The sequence below is a fragment of the Stylophora pistillata genome, chromosome 4 (assembly GCF_964205215.1).
Source record: "Stylophora pistillata chromosome 4, jaStyPist1.2, whole genome shotgun sequence".
In the NCBI taxonomy this organism is placed as follows: Eukaryota; Metazoa; Cnidaria; class Anthozoa; order Scleractinia; family Pocilloporidae; genus Stylophora; species Stylophora pistillata.
Genome location: NC_142522.1, coordinates 21,175,790 through 21,196,634, shown reverse-complemented (window position 1 = coordinate 21,196,634; position 20,845 = coordinate 21,175,790). Strand labels below are relative to the sequence as shown.

Genomic DNA, 20,845 nt, shown 5'->3' with positions numbered 1-20,845 from the left:
GGAAAGTCCCCTTTGCAGTAAAAGAGCCTTTAAAACAGGAACTAGAACGCTTAGTTAAGATAGGCATCCTGCAACCAGTAGATGTTCCAACAGATTGGATTTCCTCAATGGTAGTCATTAAGAAGAGCAATGGAAAGATAAGGCTATGTATCGACCCAAAACCTCTGAATAAAGCAATCAGGAGAAATCATTTTCCCCTTGCAGTGATCGATGATCTACTACCGCTGCTTACAAATGCTAAAGCCTTTAGTGTCGTAGACGCAAAGAACGGATTTAGGCATGTGCAGCTAGACGATGAAAGTAGTCTTCTGACCATATTTGGTACCCCCTGGGGAAGGTTCCGCTGGACCCGGATGCCCTTCGGCATATCACCCGCTCCGGAAGAGTTTCAGAGGAGATTGGAATACGCCCTGGAAGGTCTTGATGGAATTAAGCCAATATTTGATGATATCCTTGTTTTTGGTGTCGGAGAAACAGAAGCTGAAGCACTTTCTGACCATGATGCAAAGCTGACAGCATTGTTAGAACGCTGCCGCGCTACTGACATTAAGTTGAACAAGGAGAAGCTTAAGCTCCGTCGCAAAGAAGTGAAGTTTATGGGACGTGCTATATGTCAAGATAGTCTTAAGCCTGACCCAGACAAGGTACAAGGTATCAAAGAGATGCCAACCCCGACCACCAAACAAGACCTCAAGAGACTTCTCGGCATGGTAAATTACCTCCAGAAGTTCGCTCCTAACCTGTCAGAAGCTACAGCCCCAATGAGAGACCTTTTGAGAGAAGGGAACCAGTTCCGTTGGGATGAGCTAGTACAAGGATGTAGTTTCAAGCGAGTTAAGGAGATAGTCTCAGCTGCCCCTGTCCTCAAGTATTTTGACCCCAAAGACGACGTGGAATTGCAGTATGATGCATCAGACAGAGGACTTGGTGCATGTCTTATGCAAGGAGGCCAGCCCGTGGCTTATGTATCTCGTTCTATGACAGAAACAGAAGGGAACTATGCCCAGATAGAGAAAGAGATGCTTGCAATACTTTTCGGAGTAGAACGTTTTGAGCAGTGTGTGTATGGTCGACCCGTCAAGATCCAAACTGACCACAAACCCTTCGAGAGCATCTTCCGTAAAAGTCTACACAGTGCCCCTAAACGTCTTCAGCGAATGCTGCTAAGATTGCAGAAGTTTGACCTCCAATTGTCTTACAAAAAAGGGACTGAAATGTATCTGGCAGATACACTGAGCAGAGCATACAGAGTGCGCAAGAGCACAAGAGAAGATGTAGCAGAAGATGTTATGTACATAGAGGAGATGAGAGGAGACACCGAAAGACAGCTAGAGCATATCAATATGATACAATACTTTCCAGTATCGGAACCAACGCTGACTGCTATTCAGCAAGCAACAGAATCTGATGCTACCCTGAGAGAGCTGAAGACAACAATCAGAAGAGGCTGGCCAGCTACCAAGGCAGAGGTATCAGCAAACATCAGTGGTTATTTTACATTTCGGGACGAGTTGTCTTTGCAGAATGGACTGGTCTTCAAAGGTGAAAGACTAGTTATCCCTATGAGCGTGAAAGCTGACATGTTGGCTAAGATCCACCGGAGCCACATCGGCATCCAAGGCTGTCTCAGAAGAGCAAGAGAAGTAGTTTACTGGCCAGGGATGAGCAAAGATGTCGAAGATTATGTAGCGAAGTGTGCCGTTTGCAACAGCCAGCCTGTCGAGCAAGGAAAAGAGCCAATGATTTGTCACGAGCTGCCTAGTAGACCATGGGAGAGAATCGCAGTTGATCTTTTTGATCTGAACGGTGCAGATTTCTTGGTGACCGTTGACTACTATTCAAGCTTCTTTGAAGTTGACAGAATGACAAGCAAGACAGCAGACGAAGTTGTGAAGAAGTTGAAAGCCCATCTCGCAGGTCATGGAATTCCCGACCAGCTTGTATCGGATAATGGACAGCCCTTCTCTTCCGCAAAGTTCCAACAGTTCGCAGACACTTATGGTTTTGAACATATAACAAGCTCTCCAACATATCCTCAGTCCAACTGCAAAGTCGAGAACATGGTGAAGACAGCAAAACATCTGCTAGAGAAAGCCGTCAAGTCTGAACAAGACCCATATCTTGCCCTGCTGGACTGGAGAAACACTCCTACAGAAACACTCAACTTGTCACCTGTTCAGCGATTATTCAGTAGAAGAACAAAGGCTCTACTCCCAACCTCAAACCAATTGCTCAAGCCGAAGCTACCAGAGGAGGTTGATCAGAAGTTGAAGCTACAGAAGGCTAAACAATCCCTGTATTACAACCAAGGCGCCAAAGAACTGAAGGAACTGCGCCCAGGAGACACAGTGCGATTGCAGCCACTAAAATCCCACTTGGGGAAGAAGAAGAATTGGACCCAAGCAAGAGTCGAAGGCAAAGTCCACATAAGGTCCTATCAAGTCAGAACAGAAGATGGAAGAGTTTATAGCAGGAACCGCGGACACCTGAGACATACACGCGAAGTGATGCCACACAGTGAAGATGGGATGAGATTATCCCCAAAAGCAACACCAATTTCTGCTACTGCAAATTCTGGTGATGAAATACCATTGGTACCACCTTTCATACCAAGTACTGCAGTCACTAAGGACCAATCAGACACAGTACCTTTGCAGAACACGGACAAGCCACATCCGGAATATCCACTTCAGCCTGCAGCAGATAAGCGGGAGATTTCCCCACCGTGACCACCACTCGATCTGGACGAATTGTTCGACCACCTACACGTTACCAGTGATTGGGGTTGTCAAAAAAAAAAAAAAGGACATGACAAACTCTTAATTTTCTTTTTTTTTGTAGTTTTATTTTAAACCTGGATAGTGACTTCAGTTACGTTTACATTTTTTTTGTTTCCTGAAGAAGGGGATATGTAACGGTATCAGTGTTACCGTTCTATTTACTTCCGGTCCACATTTACGTCATAACTACCATGGCAACAAAACTTCAGAGACCATGCTTTCCGGTTGTTACGTTTTGTCGGACATCGATTAAACAACAGCTGTTTTACCTCACTTGTGTGTGTGTGTCTGTTCTTCCTATAAATAACGCCACAGTAGGTTCATAGTTTTTTTCTCCTGCCTAGAAAATTAGCTAGACCTTATCCCATTTTCCACCCTGTCAAGCAACTAGAGAGAAAGGAGTACCACTACTCCTCCTAAATGGGATACTAGCTGGTATACTTACTAATTTATTGGTAATACAGGGCGGAGAGAGGAACTGTCCAAAGTACAGCCCTCTTCATACAAAAGTCGATATCATTGCTTTCCAGCTCATTGGACTGATAAGTATGTCAGAAACATATGCTCAAACCTTAACTGCCTTAAATCCACTTACAAAGTCAACTTCTCTATCCATCTTTGATGGGAGTCTATTTCCCTCTTGAGGAGTAGGTTCAGTGTACAAAGAATGGAAAAAAAACAAACAAACAAACCAGGACTGCACAATGAACTTCTATCTTTGATGATGCGCTTCTCCCTTGATCGCGAAAAAACGTATTTCCTCTTAGATGGAAAAAAAATCTTCCTTTTCAGCCAAAGGATCTATGTCCCTGGCAAATGCAAAACTCTTATACACACATGGTAATTTCTTGCATCCCTCTCTCCTTTGAAAAAGCCTCTTGGATGTTGAGTGAATTCGTATGAGCACTTAACTGTCCTTCTCGCGAGCCTGTTTGGAATTTGTGTTCACCACTTGATTTGTGTATACTTCCTTTCTTCTGGCCATAAATTGAGGATAGCTCTTAAATAGATTTCTCTGTACAGGCTTGATTGAAAATGAATAAGTAATGAAGTAACCCTGTACTCATACCCTTCAGTCAAAGTAGACTTGATTGTGCATCATTTTTAGAGCTTTCGCATTTTTCCCACACCAAGTAATTCTGTAAGTAGCGCTGTACAAATAGTCTCCAATCAGACCTGATTGTGCATTATTTAAAGAGCTTTCGCACCAAGTAATTCTGTAAGTAATTGACAGCTAATTGAATCCAATAGAGTTTTTAGGATTTTCAAAACTTTGACACTGAGCCCATTCCATGTTGTTCTGTAAGTAATTGACAACTAATGTTATCTACTAGGAATAAAAACATTGGAGGCTTCGTGCTCTGAATGAACAGGTAATTGCACTTGCCTTGCGCCCGCCAACATTGAAAACAAATTTAGTGAGTGAGTTGTAAGTAGTCCCAAAAAGAACTGATGCCGTCAGATTTTACACAGTATCATTTAAAACAGTGTTTGTTAGTAATCAGCAAATACCAGCAATTGCTACAAGCTCGGGCCTCGGTCAATTTCTGTCCATTTTAGGTAAAAATGAATACCTTGTATACAAAGCTGTTCTTCTGAAAAATGCAGACAACTCATCAATTTGCTTTCATTTGATATATTGTGTTCAGCCTGTTAAGACATTCAAGTGACATATTTAAACAAAAATGTACACTAAGACGCTGATAAGTGCTTGAATAAAATACAGATCAACACACTAGCAGTCCCTCAGATCCATGAAACAAGTGACACAACGACAGGTTGTGAGGTCTTACTTGATTGCATCTTCTTTCAGTCCAGAGCCAAGTCTCTGGAAATTCTTTGCAGACTTTGATTGTAACGATAAGATTTTGAGTTATCAAGTTTTATGCTAGCGCTAAAAAATATATAAAATTCAACGTAGAGACTATGAGATCTTGCTAAGTTCAGCAAAGCGTAAATGCTACCAGTTCCCATTCAGTCAGCCGTAAACAGCTGTTAAAAGATCATAACTGTAATTAGTGTCAAACTGTAACCGTCACCAGTCATGTCCTTTTGTGTAATTGTTCTCCACCAAAACTTTTCGAAAGTGTTTAATCTTGTAAAAGGCGAAATTCCTGCCTAGCCAATCGTTGTAGTAGATTACGTGATCCTTTAGATAATTCATAGCATTACCAAATCCTTTGTATATTAGGCTTAAATAGAGCTGTTTTGTGAGGCTTTCTTTGGTCGAACCAGTTCTGGCCAAGAGAAACTCAGCTAGGTCAGGCCAGACTAGGGCCACGTTAGTTCCGTAGTGTTTGCAGAATAAATCTACGTTGTGAAACAAGACTTCAGTAATGTATGTATATGTTGTGTGTAATTTAAGGGATTACAAGAAAGTCTTGGTAAAAGAAATAGAAGAAAAAGTGTTAAACAGTGAAAAAGAGAGAGGTTAAAGCAAAAATTAAGCTAAAACTTCTTTTAAAGCACACTTAAAAAATAAATAAATAAATGGAACACTTTAAAATTATAATCACTATTACTGGCAGCCTATATGCACACAAAATTAAAACAAAGTTAAAAAAGTCTCTGTTTAAGCCCAGTGTAAGCAAGTGAAGAGTACCACCTGTTTCCACCCTTCCATATCTAAATTTCAACATTTCTCTTTAGCATCCTGTCCTTTCTTGTCCCATCTCCCTGCCCCTCCCCTGTACCCCCACACCTCCTGCCCCACTTTATTAACGAGCCCATGTAACATAAAAGAATCAGTGCACTTGCAAATTCCTCTACCATGACATTTAAATAGCAGGAATAATGATTAAATGGTAATGACAAGATGGTCACTGGACAGGAATTTCCACTGTACTCAAAGATTCCATCATCCAGATGAATGACATAGCTTCTGCTACACTAACAAATGAAACCAAAAAACAACAATAACAACAACATGAAAAAGAAAAACACAACTTACAGTATGGAAAAGGCCTCTCATCTATGGCATTTTCAATTTTCAGATCAGAGAAGTATAAGATTCCACTGTTCTACAAGGAAAGAGCACATAATTGTTGAACTTCAATTTTTTTTGTCAAAGAATCAGAAATTTGTGCAACAATTGCTTTTCTCTTTAACTTACAAACTGTACTTGTTTTATTTTTTTTTTACTAACAAGTTTTGCTGAGATTTGTTCCACAAGGTGACATGATAATACTAACCTTAAAAGCCCTTGAGGCATCCAAATCTCTCGAGGATCCATATGGGACACGTGATCGTCGGTGTCGCCACATGGGCCACCTCCACCGAGAGGGATTGTAGCACCTAGAATGTTTGTTATGTCCAGAGGGGCCAACATCCTGAGAACTGAGTATTTTGATTGCCTATGGTATACAACAGTAGGCAAATGCAGTGATAGACTGCCCTTAATTTAAAATTGATAATTAATTTACCAAAGTTGAGGTCATGGGTGCAATTGCAAAGTCTTAGCAAGAGCTAAATAAAACTTAAGGTGGCTCAATAGGGTCTTTTGGCTGGGCGAAGAATGGGTACGAAAATGGCGCGAGCTTTTAACTGACATCAACTATCTAAACAAACATGGCGGCTTCATGCGAGTGCACAATTTTTGTCACATAATCGCGAAGTTTACTTGACGAGAATGAAACGGCATCGATACTTTCCAGTAATGAGCACAATATTGACAGTGAAAGACCAGACGTTTACACAACGCCTACACAACACCCGTAATGCGTCAGGTTGCCTTCGGAAAGTGGAAGCGATCGAAACCAGAAAAGAAACAAAAATAAAAAGGTTACACAAAGGATTCAAAACGTAGAATGCCAAAAGGAAGCTCCAGTATGACAACATATCCAAGGAAAACAAACCCCCAACAAAACGAATGACACGAGCACGTGAGGTCAATACATTTTTCTTTATTCGGAAGTCTTAACTTTTGGTAAGGTTTTCCTGCAAAGCTTGTCCTACTTATCGGCCTACCTGTTCTGTTGACTCCAACCCTGATTCCCATCAGCAGAATAAAGCTAAGAGGAAGGCGAACCTGCCATAAGGATCCAGACTGGTGGACTTAGAAACCCTTACAGATGGTCTGAAGGAATGCTCATTATGTCATTGCGGTAAATTCTCACTATTTTAAACTGCACTATAGCATATTTTACACCATTATCATATAAAAGAACATAACGAATAATGTGGATGGAGTCTTTTTTCCCTATTAGTTTACAGTGTATTTTACAATATTTCTAGGCCCTTTGTCTCTTGGCAATGTTATTGAAGAACAGCACAGTGGCTTGGCAAGCACGTTTACTGTTATATGCTGCCAATGCAATGCGGAAAACACCATTAAAACATCAAAAGAGCACAGATCTGGCGCACGCAGTCCATTGACCTTTGATGTGAACATACATACATACATACATACATGCATGCATGCATGCATGCATGCATACATACATACATACATACATACAGTTTATTGCAACTCCCAAGCTGGGTTTTTCAGTAACAAAGCCTACATTAAATTATTGTAATATTATAGTAACATTTATTTAGTAACATTATATATATATATAAGTAAATCTAAAGCTAATACAATATAAATACAAAAGGCCAGTACACGTTAAAAACACTAGTGAACTAATACAAAAATTACACAAGAATAGAAGATAGAAACGATTCATCTTTGCGCAACATTTCCATTAAGGAGCGCATTCAGTAGGCGGAACTTAAAGGCGTTTACATTCTTAGCTGCTTTTAAGTCCTTTGGGAGGTTATTCCACAATTTGCATCCACGATACGTGAATACACGTTGCCCAGAGGACAGGCGGCATCGTGGGATGTGGAACAGATTACATGATCTTGTTACCCTACTGTGAATACGAGATCGGGGGACAAACGTGTTAGCCAGATATTCAGGATATTCAGGATATTAATTCCTAAACCTTGAAGGAGAGAAGGCAATTGAAAATGGTAACAAGCCTGACCAGAACAATTTGGTACCAATTGCCTGTTCTTACGACATGGGGTGGCAGAAACGGGGGCGAGGTTTCAACTCTAAGACCGGACATGCTGCAGTCATGGGCCTTTCAACTGGTAAGGTCCTTGACTACACAACAAATAAAAAAAATGTGCCGCTCCTGTGATGAAGCTAAAAAGGCAGGAAAACAACCAAATGACCACGACTATAGAAAAAATCATTCAGGCTCTTCAAAGTCAATGGAGCCTTTAGCTGCAGTTGAACTTTTCAATAAGGTAACTAAATCAAATGTCAAATTTTCAATTTACACCAGGGATGATGATTCAATGACTGAATCTCATCTAAAGCAAAAGGTACCCTTTGGTGTGGAAAAATGGAGTGATACAGTTCACATAAAAAGATCCCTTACAACACACCTATACAACTTGAGCCAACGAAGTAAGTTCCCTAACAGTTCAGTGTTGTCACAGAAAGTCATAAATTACCTTGTCAAATCCTTTACATACTGTATTGCACAAAATAAGGGGGATGCTACAAACATGAAATCTGCAATTCAAAGTATTGTGTCTCAGGCATTTGGCGACCATACTGGTTGCAGAGAAACATGGTGTCGATACAAGAAAGACCCTTCTCATTATTGTCACAAAGATCTTCCCTATGGCAAAGACCTCCAAGGAGATAGCCTTCAATCAGCCCTGAAATCTCTCTTTGATGAATAGAGCACAGACATTGTTATAAACAAACTTGCACCTGCGGCAAATTCTCAACATAATGAGTCTCTGAACAGTGTGGTGGGCTCGAAGAACCCCAAAATTCGCTTTTACGGGGGAAGTGAAAGCAATGATTATCGAGTGTCCTGAAGTGTCTCTCAAGTAAATTTAGGTTACAGGTACATTCCTCAAACCCTAGCGTCACTTGACATAGAGCCAGGTCTTTTCTGTGTAGACCATAATACGAAAATGGACAAGAAAAGTTCGAAGGACAAACAAAGGAAATCAACAGTTGCATTCAAGCGACGTCGATTACAATTACACAAACACCAGATTTCAGAAACCTCGAAAAACGAAGGCAAAGAAGGTACCATGTATGAAAGTGGCATTGGCCTGAACCTAAACTCTTCTGCGACAACAATGGAGTTGAACAATTCTGAACTTTCAATCATTGATCTTTATGATATAACCGCTGCTATCACGAAACAACAACAGGAACAGTACGAAAAAGGAATTCCGAAATACACTGCGAGACCCACAGTTCAAAAGGAAAAATTTGATGACGGTAAATTTTATCACTTTGTTTTATTTGACATCGAGAATTATTCAACGGGAAAATCAGCAGAAGTATGTCAGCTCGCTGCCGTGGATAGGTCAGGTAAACAATTCTCATGCTATATATTTCTACCAACCAGAGACAGATTCTCACATGTCAAAGGTCAACAAACTTACAGTTTAAACTGTCAATGGAATCCGCCGACTTTTCAAAGATAAGCGACTAGTAGAAGCCTTTGAGTTATCGCAAGTACTTAGGCATTTCTTAACTTTTTTGAGGGCCAGCATAGATTCAGCTTCAACACGGTCCACAAAGCCCGTTTGCACAATCTTGGCTGGGCACAACGCCGCCACATTTGATATTCCAATACTTCTTCGAAACGGTGGCGAAATTTTATCGCGGAGCTCAGTTCCATCAGTTCCATCCGGTTTGCAGACACTCTGACACTGATGAAATCACTCATCAAAAGCAAGCACTCTTCCCTCCAAAACGCAGAAGGTAAATTTCCAAAGCCTGGGCAGAGTTCTGTTTACGAACATTTATTTCAAACCACCTTTGATGCCCACGACGACCCAGAGGACGTGATCGCTCTCCGAAGAATCTTGCTTTCGTCTAAGTTGGCTTTGTCTGATGAAATGCTGGTGAACAGAAGTTTTGTAATCTCTGTCAAGGACGCCGCCGAAGACCTGAAATACCTTGACAACCGTCGTCAGAGTCTCCTGTCTTTTCGAGGAAAGCTGTACAACCCAGGTCATGCGGATAGCCCAATAAAGCAAAGCATTGCCGAAAAAATTGCTGGCAGTGGCCTAAGATATGAGGATTTAAATAATTTGTACCAACGATTTGGACGGAAAGTACGGTGGTCCAGAAGGCTCAACGCAAACAAAAAATATACTGCAGCAAATAAAAAATATACTGCAGCAAATAAAAAATATACTGCAGCAAATAAAAAAATATACTGCAGCAAATAAAAAATATACTGCAGCAAATAAAAAATATACTGCAGCAAATAAAAAATATACTGCAGCAAATAAAAAATATACTGCAGCAAATAAAAAATATACTGCAGCAAATAAAAAAATCAAAACGCAAAGAAAAAAGTACCGCAGCAAATAAAAAATGCAACGCAAACAAAAAATACTGCAGCAAATAAAATATGCAACGCAAACAAAAAAAAAAAGAAAACGCAAACAAAAAAAATTGGAACGCAACGCCAAGGAAGACTGGGTAATAGTTCTTAGTTTCCCGCCAACACTCGTTCCATCCTTTGGTTGTTCACCTTTCCGAAACCATGTTTTGCAGCGAACTTATGACAGTACCATGCTGCTCCTTTAAAAAATCGATAATAACTCTATTTTCATACCCTTGATGAAAGTAATCTTCTATAATCCTACGCAGATCGCTTTCGTCCATAGCCAAAAGCGAGTTCCAGTTCATGCTGTTTTGGCGGGAAACTAAGAACTATTACCCAGTCTTCCTTGGCGTTGCGTTCCAATTTTTTTTGTTTGCGTTTTCCTTTTTTTTTGTTTGCGTTGCATATTTTATTTGCTGCAGTATTTTTTGTTTGCGTTTAATTTTTTTATTTGCTGCGGTATTTTTTTTTCTTTGCGTTCTGATTTTTTTATTTGCTGCCGTATATTTTTATTTGCTGCAGTATATTTTTTATTTGCTGCAGTATATTTTTTGTTTGCGTTGAGCCTTCTGGGCCACCGTAGGAAAGGTCTTGTGTATATTTTAACGAGACCCCCATTGTCCAGTCGCTCGTCGCTTCCAAGGGTCACGAACACGTCGAGAATAGTCTCCGCAATTTTGAAACACTTCGAAGAGATTTCCAAGGATTTTGCGACATAGTGAATTAAGGTATGTTCTCAACTGACTTTCAGGTCAAATGCAGTTTGTACAAAAACGTCAAAGATAATGACCGTCCATGTTTAAACATTCGTCCTCGACAAAACCGCGTGGTTCGAAAGTTCGCGCATGCTCAAATAGCGATCTTAACGAGTTCCTATTCTGATAACGTAATTGCCATTGAGGTGAGAAAATAGAAAGTTCCCCTCAGATTTCTCGTATTTCCTTCGGTGAAATTCCTTAAAAATTTGCAGAGATGTTATACCCTTTTAGCTTTCCTTGCTGTGAATTTATCAGAAAAATTTGTAAGACAAGTTTTTCGCTCAGCCAAAAAACAACAAAAATGTTGAAAGCGAAAAAGCTACCTTGACAACCCCTATTTTTTTCGATTTTAAAAGTTTCGTCTTGTCAGACTCTACCCGGTCGGCGAATAATAGAAAATTTTACTGAAGGAAATTGAAAGAAATTGAAGAAAATTGAAATCAAAGTCAAAACAGACGTCAAAAAATGGCGATATTTGAGTAGTTTTAATTTGGGACTAAAAGCCTTGACTTCAGAGGTGACTGTTGTACAGCAAATTCAGGCCTTTGTTTTTTATGTTTCAGTAGCTTTGATTCGAAAAATACCAAAAACAACGAGAATATTAACTTTCGATTGATGTAACTGGCGCGCGCTTTTTGATCTTGCATAACCCTATTGAGCCACCTTAACTTTATTGGGAACTCAAAGTAACCACAAACCGTTGCTTTGTCGCAATAAATGGTACTAATTGAATGGGGTGACTTTTGTGGATTTTAGCTGAAGGGATGTTCCTTACAAATATTTCCCATAGCACTCGCTGCAGCTTAGAAATTAGAAATTATCTTACAACATCTTCTGAAGTCTTAAAAGAATTGATCTCCGACTGCAAATCTTTCCCAGCTCTTTAAGATCAGTGAGCACACTACTGTTCATTTAAAGGAGTTAAAGACTCTGCTGACTAAAGAATGAACTCTGGTATACAGGTAAAGGTAAATTCTGTACATGAGCCAAGTGGCCCATCCAGAGCTAATCCCAGTTTCCATGGAATGAATCAGCTAGGAGTATAACATCCCCCTGCCCTGCCCCCCCCCCCCCCCCACTGTATGGAATGCCAGTCCAACACAAGTTTATCCCCTGATTTCATTAGGTTTCCACGACAATTTGTTGTTACCCATTTATACCCCTGGCCCTAGCTGTTCGTAGGTCAGATAATGCTATCCACTGGATAAATCTCCATCCAGTGTATAAAGCTATATGTTTTGCTATCACCTATATGCTGGATAGTGACATATCCGATGGATAGAGTAATCTGCCAATTTAAAAGCTGCATCCTGAATGGAGAGGGGCACTTTGATAGATGAAAATTTTGCCCAAGAACTGAACACAATGACTTAGCCAGGTCTCAAATGCAAACCTCTCAACCCAGAATCCAGCGCACTAATCATGGGACTATCAAGTCACCCACCCAATGCGTCAATGAGAAAACACTGGCAATGACATGGACTCGTTTAAACACCAATAATCTTACATCATCCTGAGTGAGCTCATTTCCTCCTTTCAAGAGATGAACACTTTTGTCAACAGCAGTTACTGCTACTTGAGATCCTGGCTCTGCTGTTATGATCAAACTGGTAGCTTCCCCTGGTTTTCTGATGCTGTCATCAAAACTAATCTGCACCTACATGGAATACAGACACTCTTGATGCATATCATGTCATATATATTGCTTTCTTACCTGCTGTAAGCAGTTATCACATGTCTCTTATCAACATGATTGTTGCTTATTTCCTTAAATGAGCCATTGCACATTAGCTGCTTGCAACCTAAACTGAATGCTGGGATGAAAAACATCTCTAATTATTTATTTGCATAGATTTACTTCCAAACGTTACACTTGCACGCACATGACTAGTTAAACAACTGTAATGAAACTGTAATGGAACTTAGTGGAGAGCAATTTGGTCTGAAATCATATGGGTGATTTCAAACCAAAATTACACAACACAAAGGTCGAGCACCACTTTGTTTCATTTATTATGAAATCGCGAAATTCAGTTGCTCAGATAAAGGACTTTTTAGTCTGGACAAATGTTTTGTTGAGCAAGTAGTTAGCTAGTTTGTTGAAAGTTGCAAAAGTTGTTTTCCATATTCCTGAAATTTGACTGGTTCCTTTAAACAAGCAATTGATTGTCATATTTAATCTTTAGCATTTTAATGCATTTTTAGATATTGCCAGTTTACCTCATTTTCCAATTTGTCTTCCACATCAATCTGCATATTATCTGCAACAGTCTCTTGATCATTCCGCACGTAAAACAATAACAGGCGGGATGATGGTACCATCTTCTGAGCGACAGCAAACTGAACAAATCCACTGGTTGTAAACATCTCTTCACCTTTATAATTCTTCACTGTTTTCATGGGTGGCTTAAAGTCCACTTCATGAAGATTCCTGCCTTGAGCTACCAGAACTCCGCGGCTGAATACCTGAAGATTAGAAGGCAAAAGATGTTTAATCATAGGTTCCTTAGAGCCACCTCAGGATATGTTTAGGTCTCATTTCTTCAATTTAGTATTGAGAACTTTAACCATTTGCCATCTCCTTCTTATATTGCGTGAAGCACCCTTAAATAACCTGTTAATGATTAACTTGTGTATTGATAATTATGTGTATTAAAGAACAACAGACAAAAGATGAGGTTTCAAGACAATGCAATATGTATATGTACATATAAAATATATTGAGTGTCAAACACTAAAAAGTTATTGTAGAATGATGGCCAAATTGATGCTGAAAATTTCATCTGTGAGGCATTGGATGACACATTTACCCCAAGTTTTAATGCATAAGTTAGTTGTCTAAAAGATTAGAGAATGGAGTGAGAGAGTGAGGGAGTGGGTGAGTCTTCCTTGCTTACAAAAACCTCAAAGTATGACTGATATCACACTCTGAGGTAAAAATGGCAGAAAAAAAATTTTCTTTGACATCAGCTTTATGGAAACACCAATGCTAGGACAAATTGCTATTTAATTGTCAATTAAAAAGAGAATGTTTCCTGGAGTGGGAAGTTTGAGTCAACCACTTCGATATTTTGAAAGTTCTGAATGAAGTTTCTTGGATACCACTATTACCTGTACTATATCTATCCAAATGAAAGAGCTTCTCAGTAATAAGCCACTTCAGAGATGTCAATCCCTTTACTTTATATTAAGAGTAAAAGCAAAGCCTTTGATAGAAATATCTATTCTTACCATGCAAATAAAATTCATTTTTGCTTCAAAAGTTTGCACTTAGCCTTATATTAAAAGTCAGGGCTTTTGGAACTTAGTAAGGGCCTCTTATTGTTTGATAGTCACAACAGCAGCATGCAACTGTATGGTTTATATTCATCTCAAAATGGTATTTGGCAGGAAAACAACATACACATTTACTGTAATTTGTAAAAAGTATATTACTCATCGTGGAAAATACATTGGAAGTATTTTGGTTGGCATACTGGACTCTCAGTCAAGATGACCGAATTGGACCCCTGGCAGGATCATTATCTTGTGCCTGCACACAAATAAAGTGTTCTTAGCTCTCAAGGTGCCCCTTGCTAATTAAGAGTACATTTATGGACACTGCATCGTGAACAAGGTAATTTGAAAAACACTCACTTGGTAATAAAAGGTAATGTTTTTTGGTTCAGCTATGGTGGTGAAGTGAAACTTAACTTTTGCAGTTGATCCAACCTGTTTTGAAAGGAATAACTGTTATTACAGTGTGATATACAGGTTGTAATCATTACAAATGTGTTAAGGCAGTAGAGTTATTGTAATGTCAAGTGCTCATGAATTGTGTCCCTTGCATGTACCCATAATACAACCATGCCCTGAAATAATTTATTAGAATTTGTTTGTTTCATGAGTTTGACTTTATTTTTTAATGGCAATAAATAAACCGACTGTGTTTAAAGTCAATATGGATAATTTAACCAGGGCTCAAAGTAATGGCCAGTCAACAGTCAATGTTTGGCTAAGATAACTAATTTTGTCTGGACAAAATTTCAGTTTGGTGGCCACTTTGAATGGCAGCAAATTACTCAGCTTTCAATAAATAACTAGAAAAATAAATTCATTTGCATTAATTCTGGAAATTATAAACAGTTAAACAGTTGACACAGTAATGTTCTGCAGGATGTGACCAACTTAAAATTGGTTTGGCCTGTCATTATGACTGGCCACTGTCCAAAAATTATTTTGAGCCTTGATTACTGACAATAATGTCAATGAACAGGAAACCAGATAGTAATTTAAATGAGGTTGTGGGTTACAGGCGTGACTTGGGTCATGCTGCAGTGGTAATAATTTATTCAAAGACTAGCACCATGTGAACAACTTGTTCATGATAATAACACGTACACCTAACAAACTGTACAAGTACCACCCTAGTTGGTTAAGGCATTGACACTAACCAATCACAACAGAAATAAATGTATGCTACTCGAGCCATGGAAAAAAAATTAAAAAACTGAGTAGTAATTCTTTATGAATCGATCTGGCTTGCAACATTTAGCAGTAAAGCCACTCTTAGCTTGAATCTCATGACTACTGTTCATATTGTGAAATTTCTGCTCTTATCATTGATGCCAGGTAAGTGATAATCTGACACTCATGAGTCTGCATCCTTTTATCTACTATGATATAAAAAGGACAAGTAAAATTGACCTTCAGTGGAGACGCAATTCTTTCCATTGAGATGTAGCTGTTACTTGGGGAATACCAACGCTTTGCATCATAACATGCTAACGTCTGCTTCTGGTGCCTGGCCTAAAGAGCATTTATCAAAAGGTAAATATGAAAGACAAATCAACATTTTAACTTTTTCTCAAAACAATAATTAAATGTCAATCTTAGAATAGTAGGAGTCTTTAATTGAAAAGAAAACATACAATCTGTTTCATTCATTAATATTTCTATTGTTTGGATTTCAAAGCTGTTGACATATTTCAATCTTGAATGTAAACTCAGTCAGCAGGGTATTCAAGGAACCAGCCCCAGTGCACTGCTCACTAACCCAACTGATCACCAGCACATATTTAACAAACTTGGACTTGGTAATGTTTTAAACATCCTGCCACAAGATGAGAACACAAATAAAAGGTTTAAATCTCTCTTGATTACCTGAAGGTTAAGTGATTTGGCTATGGGGGGAATTTTTGAACCACTAATGGAAAAGTTGACAAGTCCACTTTCTGGTACAATGAAATATTTATTAAGCAAAGTCCTCCAACTTTGTCGTATAAGAATCTTGACTTGTTCCCCTTTCATTGGACTTCCATCAGGCAAGGTGGCTTTTACCTGTATGAGAAAAGATAGCAATTAAAAAGAAATGAGATTCAAACGATGCAAATAAATTATTCATAACTTGAACTGTAAAGAGAAGTTGTCAGAGGTCTAGAAGAGCTGACCGACTTGATGAGAAATATGGGGGGAAACACTGTATTCCATATATGTTTCCTGACTGTTCAAACAATGCGTTTACTGGTGATCAGATTATTACATATGGAAAGAAATTGATCTTGTGAGACCTGAGACAGAACAGAAGATCAGAAAACAATATTGTGCCATATGGTTCAAGTTATCAAATGCAACAGTGTAAAATAAATGACCAGGTTAAAATTAAGTACACGTATGGAGAAGTTCCTGGAGTAATAGGTTTGGTTTGAGCAAGGGCAAACTTCTAGTTACCAAGGGTTAAAGTATTAAGGAATGAACAGCTCTATTTAACCCTTTTCACCCTAATATCAGAATGCATATTCTCCATACTGTTCCCTATACGTTCCCTAAGGTGCTGACAAGGAGAATTTGTTGTGTTATTTATCGGCGAGCGTAAAAGATCCGAACGACGCCATTCATTCAAGAACTTCAAGTGCCTTTTTACTGCCCGTCACGTGACTCGGTACAAAGTACAAACTATAACAATTTTGACAACACAACATCTCCCCCTTTAAAAACTACGGGGAGAAGCCAAAACTACTAAACATGAAGGTAATAAAGTTTGATTTAACTTATAACATGAACTGTGTAAACTTAGAGATCGGACTGTTCAATTCATAAATTTATCCCGCACAGTCACAAGTCCAATCTTCTGGGGGCACTGACTACTCGCCCAGATCTAGTTGTGGTTGCACCAGCTGCACAAGCAGCTGCCGGAACATCCAACTTGATCGCCTCTGGAATTTGCTTGCTCGAATCAGGAAAGCTAGGACCTTGCTTGCTCAAATCAGGACTGCTAGGGTACAGCGGAGTAAGGTCCTTCCGGTTCCTTCTGATAGTTCCTCTGGGGCTGCTAACAATGTATGAACGAGGTGTCTCAGCCTCTTGAGTCACGGTCGCTGGGACTTTCATGTCTCGAATCCAAACCTCGGTTCCCACAGGAATCTTCTTTTGATCTCTTGCGCCATGATGAGAATCAAAGTAAGCCTTTTGCTCTTGCTTTCGAACTTCCTCTCTACCTCGGACTATAGACAAATCAGGCCAACCGGGTTTCAGCTCCACCGCAGCAAGTGGAACTCTGGATCTTATCTTTCGACCAAACAGAAGCTCAGCTGGACTGTAACCATTCTCTAATGGTGTTGAGCGATATGCAAGCAACGCCTTAGCAGGATCATCCTCCTTCTTCAGGACATACTTTGCGGTCTGCACCGCCCGTTCAGCCATCCCATTTGATTGGGGGTACTTTGGACTGCTTGTCACACTTGCAAATCCCCATTCCTTTGCAAATTTAATGAATTCAGCTGAACTATACTGAGGACCATTGTCAGATCTGACAGAGTCTGGAATTCCATGTCTCGCAAACATAGATTTCAGCGCCTGAATGACATCTTGCGAAGTCTGGGATGATGAAAGCAAGGCCACCTCAATGTATCGGCTGAAGTAATCCACGACCAGCAAATAGGTGCGGCCCTTTAGCTGAAGCAAATCTGTTCCGATGATCTGCCATGGCCTGTTTGGAACCACTGAAGGAATAAGGGGTTCTGCTCGGGAAGATCGGTGTTCTGCGCATTTGCGGCATCCCTGAACCATATCCTCAATCTGCCTACTAAGGCCTGGCCACCACACAGACATCTTGGCACGGCTGCGACATTTTGTGATGCCCTGATGGCCTTCATGCAAGCGATCAAGAATCTCTATCCTCATGCAGGACGGTATGATGACTCTGGAAGCCTTCAGAAGTAATCCCCGAACTAAGGTAATTTCTCCTCTCTCACTCCAGTACCCTTTTAGTGCCTCCGGAACTCTATCTTTTTCTGGCCAGCCAAGTTGGCAGTAGGCTGTAAGTTGTCGGCATACTTCATCCTCCTCTTGTCGTTCCCTTATCTCTTCCAGACGTCTGTCGCTGGCTGGAATTTCACTCAAAACACTGTGCGCATACAGGGCTATTTCTTCTTCTTGTAAGCCTGACTGCTGCTCCTGGTTTATCGGAGCTCTTGAGAGAGCATCTGCTGTTGTCAAACTCTTGCCTGGAACGTGTGAGATGGAATACTGGAATCTGAGCAGCCTCATTCGTAAACGCTGAATTCTTGGTGGCATTTCATTTAAGTTCTTTGACCCCAGGAGAGGAACTAATGGTTTGTGGTCCGTTTCAATATGAAATGGCTTACCGATGAGGTAGTCCGATAACCTTTCGCATGCCCATGTCACTGCTAGAGCCTCCTTTTCTACTTGGGCGTACCTCTGTTCTGTTGGCGTCAGTGCCCTGGATATGAATGCAACGGGTTTCCAACCGCCATCCTCTTGGGCTTGGGTGAGAACCGCTCCAAGACCAAACGAGGAAGCGTCCGATGATACCCTTGTCTCTTTGGCTGGATCATAGAGGGCTAGTGTTGGCGTAGAGACTAGGGCCTTCTTTACGGCATTGAATGCTTCCCGCTGAGCCCCAGTCCAGAGCCATGCATTGTTCTTACTCAGAAGATCCCTCAGTGGCTTTGTCATGTCCGCCAGGTTAGGAATGTACTTCCCTACTTGATTGACCATGCCCAGGAACCGCCTTAATTGTGCAATGTCAGTTGGTTCCCCCATCTGTGCGACAGCTTCCACTTTAGTGGGGTCGATTTGCACTCCATCTTTGCCGATCACGTGCCCCAGAAATTCCACTTTATCTGTTGAGAACTTGCACTTCTCCAGGTTAAGGGTAACATTAGCATCTGCTAACCGCTCCAGTACTGCAATCAACCTCTTATCATGCTGCTCTTGGGTCTCTCCAAATACTAAGATGTCATCAACTTGACACTCCACCCCATCGAGACCTTCTAGGATCCTCTGCATCGCTTTCTGGAAGTGTTCGGGTGCTGAAGAAATACCGAAGGGTAGTCTTGTGAAACAGTACCTTCCCCATGGTGTGATAAAAGTGGTAAACAGCTTTGAATTCTCACCTAACTTCCTCTGCCAAAATCCACTATTTGCATCCAGCTTAGACATAATCTTTGCGCCAGACAGTTTGGCTAGAGTTTGTTCAGTTGTTGGCATTTGGTGGACCTCTCTTTGAACAGCCTTATTTAACTGGACAAAGTCACCACAAATTCTGACACTGCCATTCCTTTTGGGTACAACAACAATCGGGGAACACCACTGGGTAGGTTGATCGACCTGTTCTATCACTCCCATTTGCTCCATTCGCTCAAGCTCCTTCTTCACTTGAGGTAGTAAAGGAATAGGAATACGCCTTGGGGTACACAGATTAAATGGAGTGACTGATTCATCCAGCTTGATCTCGTAAACACCATCCATGCATCCTAACCCCTGAAACAAGCTGGGGAATCTCTTCTCATAGTTGCTGTCCTTTGAGTCAACACCAGAGATTCTAGCAATTGTCCCGAGCCGGCTACACGCGCTTCTTCCCAACAAGGACTGTTCAAGGCCAGGAACCACATAAATTTCGTCAGCACAGCATTGCAGGTTATGCGTAAGGGATGCTGTAAATTTACCTTTGCAAAACAGTGGTACTTTGCATGGGCCATACAATTTCTTATCAGGTGGAAGGAGCTTTTCCTGAATTGACAAAAGACCAAAAGTCTTTTCTGATATGACAGAAACATCAGCCCCACTATCAAGCTTGAAACTAACTGGGCAACCATTTACCAGGATTTCAGCTTTCCACGGATGTGCCTGCATGCTGTCAACACCGATCTCTCCAAGAAACACACTGGTATCTGGATCCTCAGAAAACTGATCCTCGGTTACAACTTCTTCAACCTGTTGGGACATGCATACTCGGGCATAATGACCTTTCTTGGAACATTTATGACAAACAGAATTAAGTGCAGGGCAATTCCCTCTGGTGTGGTTTGCAGATAATCCACATCGTAAACAGCCACTGGGGTTTGACTTATCTCTAGCGCCAACGACACCTCCACGTTTCTTTGGTGGAAACTTCTGCAACTTTGCTCTGAATTTGGCTCCAATCTCATCGATTTCGGTGGATGTCGACCGCTGACCACTCCTAATGACTTCTTGTTGTTTCTTGACTGACTCGCTTTCCCTGGCCATTTTCACAGCTTTTTCAAGAGTCAAAGTCGATTCCAACTGCATCTTTTCACTTAGTGTAGCATCTTTAACTCCCACCACAATACGATCCCGAATCATCTCTTCTTTCAGGGCGCCAAAATTGCAATGCTCGGCCAAGCAATGAAGCGATGTGATGAATTCCTCGGCGGTTTCGTCAGCCTGGGTTCGCTGGTTGAATTTCGCTCGTTCGTAAATGACATTTCTCCTGACTAGGAAATACTGGTCGAACTTTTCCTTTACTTTGTCGTATTTTAGCCGGTCTCCCTCATCGCCAAACACAAATGTAGTCATAACATCGTCGGCGGCATCGCCCATCGCGTATAGCAACGTGTTTACTTGAATTTCTTCGCTTTTTCTGTGTAGATCACACGCCATCCGATATCGACCGAACCGACGAATCCATTTTTCCCACTCGTCT

The 20,845-nt window shown here is 40.6% G+C and overlaps 1 protein-coding gene across 2 annotated transcripts in view; it reads right to left on the bottom strand.

The window, feature by feature from the left end:
* The window catches only part of LOC148732830 (alpha-1-macroglobulin-like), a 69,580-nt gene that overhangs the window by 23,596 nt on the left and 25,139 nt on the right, over nt 1–20,845 (bottom strand). For both annotated transcript variants that reach the window (XM_088757511.1, XM_088757510.1), the window contains 7 exons: nt 16,042–16,218; nt 15,586–15,687; nt 14,536–14,610; nt 13,120–13,365; nt 12,407–12,556; nt 5,972–6,133; nt 5,731–5,800 (listed from right to left, as the gene is read on the bottom strand). In XM_088757511.1, the coding sequence (XP_088613637.1) occupies nt 5,731–5,800; nt 5,972–6,133; nt 12,407–12,556; nt 13,120–13,365; nt 14,536–14,610; nt 15,586–15,687; nt 16,042–16,218 (982 nt within the window). The remainder of the gene's footprint in view (nt 1–5,730; nt 5,801–5,971; nt 6,134–12,406; nt 12,557–13,119; nt 13,366–14,535; nt 14,611–15,585; nt 15,688–16,041; nt 16,219–20,845) is intronic.